Source organism: Primulina tabacum, chromosome 3 (assembly GCF_025594145.1).
Source record: "Primulina tabacum isolate GXHZ01 chromosome 3, ASM2559414v2, whole genome shotgun sequence".
Classification (NCBI taxonomy): Eukaryota; Viridiplantae; Streptophyta; class Magnoliopsida; order Lamiales; family Gesneriaceae; genus Primulina; species Primulina tabacum.
In genome coordinates, this window is record NC_134552.1 from 34003168 (window position 1) to 34013152 (window position 9985).

Genomic DNA, 9985 nt, shown 5'->3' on the forward strand with positions numbered 1-9985 from the left:
CACTTGGCTCGACGGGCACCTACTCTACACATGAATGTTTTGATTGTACTGGTGAACTTGAAAACTATCTCCTTCGTATAACTATTGAAAGATATTCCATTAAATGTCCATTCAAAGGCAGACACCATATGAGATATGGATGGGTAAGCCACCCAATCAACTTCAGGCCATGCTCATGGACCGAGGCCCCATCTCGCATGCGCAAAGTGATCAGCTCCTTGACGGTAGCATGCCTAAGAGGCCGTGTTTGCTCACCAAAGAGCTCCTTGAGATGCAAATGAATGTCACCAGCACTCTTTGCATCCTCAAAACGCCTCTGCAGCTCATCATTCATAGAAGTCAGCATATAAAACCTGGCTATCAAGTCATGGTCAAACCATTCCTTGTAAGCTTGCAAATCCTCAGGAGTGCAGTCAGTCGGAGCCTCAACAGGGGGCGACTCAGTCAGTGTATATGCTACCATTTCCGAATTCAAGACAATTTTCAGGTTTCTTAGCCAAGTGAGGTAATTAGGTCCAGTTAATATATGTTTGTCGAGTATTGCAGATATCATTGCAATCGAAGACATTGTCAATTTGTACTGAAAAGCAAAACAGATAAATGTTGATGACTATTTTAAATATTTAGTAAGATATGAAGTTTGGACTTTTACTTCATAAATATTTGCTCCCACTGTTTTGACATCTTTCACTATCCTCTAGTGAAAACGGGAAACTCCTTTCCTCAGTAGGTACGTAAGGTCCAATTAGCGAATTATGATCCCGAATAATATCAGCCAATCACAATTCCTAAAAGGTAGTTTCCAATTGCATCACAATGCAACCCTCTACGTAAACTTTTGTCTCACGTTTGATTAGGACCCAATAATATGACGTCGTTCATCTTCACGTGTCAAGCCTTACCCATCGATGTTGAACCTTAATGGACGGTCGCCATGAGTTCCCCCAATAATATGAGCCGAAATCATGGGAGTTCCACGTAGTTCACATCACCATGTCAATGGATGTCACAGCTTTCCGGCACCCAAAGCTCCCCCAATAATATAAGCCGAGCCCCGAGTACGGGTAGCGTTCATCATGCACCCATTGTCGATGGAAGACAAGGAAATTATAAAAATTTATAATTCCCTTTTGGGCTTGATATTAATTTTGAATCTTATTCAAAATGAGGGTTTTTAATTTTGAAAGGTCTCATCATTAATTTTATTTAAAAGCTCGCCATGTTTGATCGTATGTTTGCGGATTCATGCAACTTTGTTATTATCATAATAAACGCACATACTCATTATTTATAAATATCATGCATATATTATAAACAGTTAACAAACAAGGATGATCAATCGCCCCAATACTAATGGCCCTGTGAGCTAAACACGGGCCTAGGTCCAATCCTAGGGAAATGCATGGGATGCAAATGCAACTATTACATTAGCTTCAATATTTACATGTCTTCGATCTTCATAATCATGGCCACCATCTTCCAATCTTGATCATCCACTATACTAATATTTACAAATAAATATCCATGGCAAATAGGGATACATCTCATGGGGTGGGAACGGGCCATAAACCAAGCGCACTTTATAAATTTATAATAATTACAATCATTCAACACAAAATATCGTAGCATACACCTTGCAAATTGGGCTTGGGCTTTTGATCATCCTTCATGCACAATATCACATATCATACACCATCAATTAATTATCACAATTTAATTGATCCAATATTATATATCTTGATCCAATCACTAACCGCCACGATTATAAACTAAATTAACAAAGTACACAAACACCTTTTGTCTACTTTCAAATTAATTTATTTATAACCGAATTTCTTGTAAATCACCATTTACTATAAATATTTAAAGTCCAACTTAAAATATTTATTTCATGAGAAAATATTTGCAACTTTTGTAATTTTAAACTTAAGGGCCCAAAAACTTATTTTTCACCAAAAACATTTTGGCCCATTTAAAATTCACAAATATGTTAGCCATCCAATGGCCCCACAACTCAAGGCCCATGACACTTTGATATTCCAAAACACTGTTGGAAACCCTAGTCGTCATCGCCGTCGCCGGAGCTCCGTCGCCAGATTCCGGCAACAATTTTTTTTTTTTATTTTCGATAGAGGGGTACGGGCAGCCTCTCGGGCTGTCTTGCTGCCCGAAACGGGCAGCCCCTCGGGCAGCCTGAGCTGCCCAAAATATCCCTTTGTCATGCCTTGATTTTTGTTGCAAATTTCATTCTCATGCGGTTAGAAATCAATGTCAATATAATATCTTGTAAATGCTACACAAAATCGTAACCATAGCTCGGATACCACTTGAAAGGGGATCGGTTACGGTGACAGGAAGCGCAATGGAAGTTTAAAAATCGAATTTTACAAGAAAATTTTCGGCCACCATGATATTGTGTGTAACAAATACAATAAACACCTAAATGTCATACATAGGGTGTTTAGAAATAGTTACCTATCAATCTCAAGAGATTGATGATGGCACCAACAAGTTTAAAACTTGGCTCTTGAATGGATGACAAATCTTCAAGCTTCCAACCTCCAAAATTAGGCCCACCACCAACTAGGTAAATCCTCTCTTAATTTGCACTAGAAAACTAAGAGGATTTTTCAAATAGAAGAATTTTCTTTCCTCAACACTTGAAGAAGAAAAATGAGGAGAGAAAAACCTAAAAATTTCGGCCAACATAGTGCAGAATGATGGAGGGAAGAGTTGTCTTGGTAGTGCAAAAAGTTGATCCAAAAAGTTGCATGCCATGCATTATTTTAATTAAAAGTATTCCCCAACTCTTCACCTCCCAAGCATGCAATGTAACTTGGGCTTATAACTATTACAAGGCCCATGGACTATTTAAATTGTCTCAAACATATTTGAGCCCAATTAGACTTTACTTGATTTTACTCAAGCCCACTAGTCCAATTGGGCTCTACAAGGCCCAATGTTATTTAATTAATTCAACACTTAATTAATTTAATTATTTGACTCTACTAGGCCCACTAGTGTTTAATTAATTCAACACTTGAATTAATTTAATTTAGTCCATAATAATGTTTATGAAAATCTCAATTTTCAAATACATTATTTACTTGGAGTATTTTTAATTTAGGAACACATTCATAAACTAAAAATTACATTTCTCTCATAGAGAAGTCATACTTCTATTTTTCTCAACGCTTATAAACTCATTTATAAGCCGTTGAACACTTTGAACTATTTTACTTCTCAACGGGATCTAGAAAGCTAGTACTTGTGTGGACCTCAATGGTTCATCGATACAACTAGCCGTCGGTTCACATCTCCATGTGATTCCGAATAAACATGTCCTTATATGAGCCTACCCCAATTGCTCCATTCTTACTTATTCAACTCCTTGATAACAGAACGTCAGAACTCCAGTCTGATAGTACCCAACCAATCATGTTAAACGCCTAGCAGCATCGCTTACATGATCCCTAGGTATCAAATGATAGTGCCTGCAGAATCATTCAATTATGGTTAGCGTATAGTACGGTCCCTTCAACTCATATATCCCGACCGATTCGACAACCATGGTTTATCGAGAGTTGTCAATGAATCGATACTATGTGTCATGTCGTAGTTGCATCGATGGTGTAATCTATGAAACCCCTTTCATAATTACCACCATACTCTGATCAGAGATTTCAACCTAACATACACATGATAACACATAGGATATCCTACCCGAAGGTAAGCGGTGAATCCCCGACAACAATGAGTCGGGTAAACAAGTCAAAGTGTAATTCTAGCACATAGAGTCTCATGTTGTCCCGGGTTCATAAGGACTAATGGTGTACAACCAAAACTAGGACTTTTCCACCTAACTGCATGCTCGGACATCACAATGTCCCCTTACCAATGAAACATGGTTACTCACATCGCAGATACTAATCTCGAACTCGGAGCGGCCTATATCCTTCTTAGTGGCGGCTGAATCGCCTAGGAACCTTTTAAAATATACAGTATTACAAATATGAGTTTCATGATACTCATCATATGAGCATCTCATATTCTTTCTACTATTTGTATATTCAAGGGCTTTATCTATGCAGTTAGCATGGGTATACAGATAAAAAGTGCCAAAACGATAAATTCAAATATTATTAAAATAAAGACTGTTTATACATAGAGTTTAATCATGAACCCTCGGCCAACACTTGGCTCGACGGGCACCTAATCTAACATAAACACCGCTGGAGCATTAGTCAAACCGAACGGCATGACAATAAATTCATAATGTCATACCGGGTTCTAAATGTTGTCTTCGAGATATCAGAATCCCTGACTCTCAGCTGATGATATCCAGATCTCAGATCGATCTTGGAATAGACTGAAGAACCCTGCAACTGATCAAACAAATCATCAATGCAAGGCAAGGGATATTTATTCTTTACTGTGCTTTGTTCAGTTGCCGATAGTCGATACAGAGTCTCATAGAACCGCTTTCTTTCGAACAAACAATACTGGAGCACCCCAAGGAGACACGCTCGGTCTGATATACCCCTTGGCCAATAAATCCTCCAACTGTTCTTTCAACTCTTTCAACTCAATCGGTGCCATTCTGTACGGAGCCCTCGAAATCGGAACTGTACCTTGCATCAACTCAATACTGAAGTCTATCTCTTGAATCAGGGGCAAACCAGGAATCTCATCAGGAAAGATATCAGCAAACTCACACACCACTGGAAAATCCGCCAATGATGGACTCGATTTCAGTAGATCAACTGAGTAGACAAGGAATCCTTCCGCTCTTTTCTGTAACAATCGAGTCATAGACAATACGGATATCAAAGGAATTCTAGATCGAGAACCCTTACCGTAGAATTTCCACTTATTAGCCATCTCAGGTCTGAATCTTACAATCTTGTGGAAACAATCGACAGTAGCTCTGTACTTGGTCAACATATCGATACCGATAATACAGTCAAAATAAGACAACCCAAGCACAATACAATCTATCTCAATTTCATGCCCATCGTACTGTAGCATACAATGTTTAACATACTTTATTGATATAAAACCTGTCCCACGGAGAAGAGACAGACACTACCCGCAGACAATGACTCAATAGGCAATGCCTGATTCAATGCAAATCACTCAGATATAAATGTATGCGATGCACCAGTATCAATCAATACATATGCAGGATAACCAGAAATAAAACAGTTACCTGCAACGACATCATCAGGTGCATCCTGAGCCTGCTCCTCAATCAAAGCGAAGACTCTGCTCTGCTGTCTAGGAGGCTGGCTAACTGTCTGACTACCTCCTGGTCTCTGTTGTGACTGAGATGGTGTTGGCTGGAATGAATGCACAGCGGTTGATCGTCTCTCAGTCTTTGCCGCTGATCCAGATGATTCCGCACCCTGTGATCTCTGAGAATCATTCTGGGGACAAACTCGAGCAAATGTCCCTGCCTGCCTACAGATATGGCAACTGCCGAACACTCCTCGGCACTGCTTTGTGGAATGCTTCCCTCCACAAGTGCTGCAATAAAGTCCTATATAACTCCCAGAGCTAGAAGAACTGCTTCCTAACTTCTTGAATTGCTTTCCTCTAGCTTTCAAGAAATCCTTTTTCCGCCACTGCTACTGCCACTCTCAAACCGGGGAGGTGGTTGTTGTGGTCTCGGTGCTGGAGGTACAAACGAAGCTCCCTTCTGTCTCATCATACTGGCTTCGGCTCCCTTGGCCCTGTCCAAGGCATCGGTAAAATTATTCGGTCTCCTGGTATTCACAAAGGTAAAGATCTCCGGATTCAGGCCATTAATAAACTGATCAGCAACAGCTTCTTCATTCTCGGCCACATGTGGAGCAAATCGTAGCAGGGTGGAGAACTTGGCCACGTATTCTTCGATATTCAGCTGGCCCTGTCTCAAATTGGCAAACTCGGCCCCCTTGTCCTTCCTGTACGACACTGGAAAGAATCCCTGATAAAACTCAGTTCTGAAGACATTCCAAGTAATAATCGTACCTCGATGCTCCAAGGCCCGCTTGGTGGTAATCCACCAGTTCTTTGCCACATCGTGTAACTGGTGTCCTATCAGTTTCACTCTCCTCTCATCAGTGTAATCTAAGGACTCGAACAGCATCTCAATGTCGTCCAGCCAACTCTCACAATCTACTAATGTCTCAGTACCTTTCAGTGTAGGTGGATGGAATGACTGAAATCTCTTTAACAATGTTTCTATTGGAGTTGCTGTTACCCCCATTGGAGGATTTGAAGTGCTACCCTGTTCCGGTACTCTTCTCAGAGGCATATCTGATAATCAAATGGATTAGTAACCCAAATACAACAGGACCGGTTTCAGTCCTCCTCTGATCATCTTACAGCTGATCCAGAATTGGTTATGATCCATCTCAATAATACACATTACCATATCAAAATCAGATAATTCAGGTAAATATGTATTAAAGCAGTAATCATGCGAGCAATCACATGCAAGGAAAGAAAATTCATTCTACCCCGCTCACTAGCTCCTATCTCAGTCTAAAGGATCTATCGCTCTGATACCACTGTTGTGGGGGACCCGGACGCTAATCATGTTCTTAATCATCATCAGGACAATTTAATCAATTATAATAAACAGGGTCTAAATTTTTTTTAAATACGAATTTAATGGGATTCAATCTAATATACATATCAGTATTAAAGTACAAGTCTTGTACTATATATACAATCATTCAACTATGGTTAACAACTAAATGTCAAGTGTCCAAACCCTATCTTTAATCCATGTCCGTAGTCTCCACTCTAATCACGATCTTTCTTCATATCCTCGACCCTGAACCTGTCCCACCTGTTTTCATGCACAAATACAAACACAACAACAGCCAGATAACTCCGGTGAGAATAAAATCCTAGTATAAATCAACGAACAGCAATCACATAAACAATGTAAGAGCATGTAACAATATCAGTGACATGTATTAAATCTGAAACATAATCAATATGAAATCGTAAATCAGACTCGTGACTCCACGTCTCAGACTAGACTCACTCCTAGTCTAGGGATCCCGGTTTCCAGATGTTGGTATTCCTATATCGAACATCAGTAATAGAAGAAAATCCAATTCTATCCACTTCGATATAACCAAACATCCGGTGCCTTGACCTATCCGTCACAGACTGTGGCACTATCGCCAATTCAACTATCCTGTGACATCGTGCAATGTGCCCGTGGCGATCCCACCACTATCAGGCACTTCTGTCACAAGATCACTCGTCTAATACTCATCTAATACGTGCTTTCTATAAATCAATAGAACAAGCATATCAAATCAAATCAATGCATATAATAACAATAAGTATGTGATTTAGGGAAACTCAAGTATATTCTACTTGAGTCGATATCCCAATACCACATTGACTTATACCTTTCTTTTGTTGAAGTTCTGACGACGTTCAAGTCTGGAATTCAAAGTCTGTCAATCCCTCAATCTGGCCATGACAATATCAATAATATCATATCAATATATTGCTCAAATCAATACCAATCTGATCATTCTGGATTCAACTCAAAATCAACGGCATAACGGAACGATCTCGACATCTTCGTCAATACCACATCAACATATATCAATTACAATCTATAACCCATATCCAATACAATCTGTAATCAATCCATAATACAAATCTGTCCGATTTCAAATCAATATAATCAGAAAATCATAACAATTCCATAATCAGTCTGTTTTTCAATCTGACTTCGATTCTACGGTGTTTAACATATCCAGAACACCATATATGAATCATATTAAATTCATACAACACCATATTTTCAAATGATACCAAAACTCAATAAAACTTACGTCCAGTTGTAGCCTGGGTCGATAGGATTACAGTACTGAAGTCGGATTTAAAATTGGACAGACGGATTTCTCACAATCACCGTTCAAAGCTACGAGCAAGCTGGAGAATTCCTCGGAAGTTTTTCCTTCTTTCTTTACGTTTCTGAAGGAAGGAAATATGTATATATTTATCACTTGTGCATGCCAAGCCACGCGTCTTATTTTTCATAACACACGTCTCACCGCAGGTGCGCTACACTTTGGACCGCGGGTGCGCTGAGCATACTGATCCACACTCAAAATTGCATGAACGACGACCGCAGGTGCGCTATCCTTCTACCGCGGGTTGCGGTCTGGTCTCTGTTCATTTACCGCAGGTGCGGGTGGCTTTTCTGGCACGGGTGCGGTACGCCTACTGTAACCTTCAACATTTCATGATAAACGACGTGGGTGCACTGTCTTTTGAACCGCGGTTTGCACTTTGTCTCTGCTGTCCAACAATATATTTTGCAACTAAAATCGAATCGCAACGTCGCTTCTTTCGGCCTTCGATAAATACATCAAATCATGCATTAATAATTGCTGATTACCAATTCACATCTCGGGCATTACACCGCGGGTGCGGTTGTGTTTATGGCACGGGTGCAGTGTCTCTTTGTCACCAAAACTTGAATTGCAACGTCGCTTCTGCATGTCTGTTCTTTCATTACCTTATTCATAATATGGAATAACTCAAAAGTATCAAACTAAAACCTCGGCCATTACATGGGCTTTCCATAGGCGTCGTCCGGATTACTCATAGGACTCTCCACAGCAGGTTGGTGGAGTGATACCTCCCCAAGTCTCGAACCCATGACCTCCTGGCATAAGTACATAGTTCAGAGAGACTTGGTTGGGTTCGAGACTTGGGGAGGTATCAATCCACCAACCTGCTGTGGAGAGTCCTATGAGTAACCCGTACGACGTCTATGGAAAGCCCGTGAGGGAAAAGGCCCCTTTGAGGGATCCCAAGATCGAGATAGCCTTGGGTCGATCGGGGCAGTGGGCCGTATGGGCGGTCCATTGGGACTCTAATGGGTCGTTAGAATAAAAGGCGCCTTTTATTGTAACGACCCATTACAAGCCCAGTGGACCGCGCATGCAGCCCACTGCCCCGATCGACCCAAGGCTATCCCGATCTTGGGCTCCCTCTGGGCCTTGTCCCATCTTGGGTTCCCACTGGGGCCTTTTCCCTCACGGGCTTTCCACATGCGTCATTACTCATAGGACTCTCCACACCAGGTTGGTGGAGTGATGTGGGGACCCGGACGCTAATCAGTTCTTAATCGTCATCATGACCAATTTACTAATCAAGTAATTAGGGTAATAAAATTTTTTTCTTTTTTTTTAATGCGGAATGTAGTGAAATCAAACTAATATACAACTCAGTATAAAATAAAGTACAAGTCCTGTACCGTCTACAAATCAGTAAAAACTAAGGTTCAACATCTAATTATCAAGTGCCAAAACCCTATATACATCAAAGTCCGAAGTCTCCACTCTATCACGATCTCCCCTCATCTCCTGGACCCTGATCCTGTCCCACCTGTTGTCATGTACACATACAAACAAGACAACAGCCGGATAATTCCGGTGAGAATATAATCCCAGTATAAATCAACGAAACATGCAATCATATAACCAAATATAAAGCATGTAACAGATAACAGCAATATGTATCAAAATCTGAAACATAATCAATATCAGACTGTCGACAATACTCGTAGCTACACAATTTAGACTAGACTCAATCCTAGTCTAGGGATCCCGGTTTCCAGAAGTTGGCATTCCTATATCGACCAACAGTAATAGAAAAGACTCCAGTTCTATCCACGTCGATAAGGTATCGATCACCAGAAATAGAAAAAGGTCTGATTCTATCCACACCGATATGGTATCGATCACCAGTAATAGAAGGAACTCTAATTCTATCCACGCCGATATAATATCGATCACCAGTAATAGAAGAAGCTCCAATTCTATCTACACCGATACGACATCGATCAACAGTAATAGAGGAAACCCAAATTCTATCCACATCGATAGCCAATCATCCGGTGACAGACTTTGGCACTATCGCCAATACACTATCTTGTGACATCGTGCAATGTGCCCGT

The 9985-nt window shown here is 40.5% G+C and overlaps 1 protein-coding gene across 1 annotated transcript in view; it reads right to left on the reverse strand.

The window, feature by feature from the left end:
* Positions 1-32, reverse strand: part of LOC142538242 (putative ATP-dependent DNA helicase CHR12) — a 3100-nt gene extending 3068 nt beyond the window's left edge. Inside the window, 1 exon segment of the mRNA XM_075643607.1 lies at positions 4-32. Within this exon segment, the coding sequence (XP_075499722.1) occupies positions 4-32 (29 nt within the window).
* Positions 33-9985: the final 9953 nt, after the last annotated feature.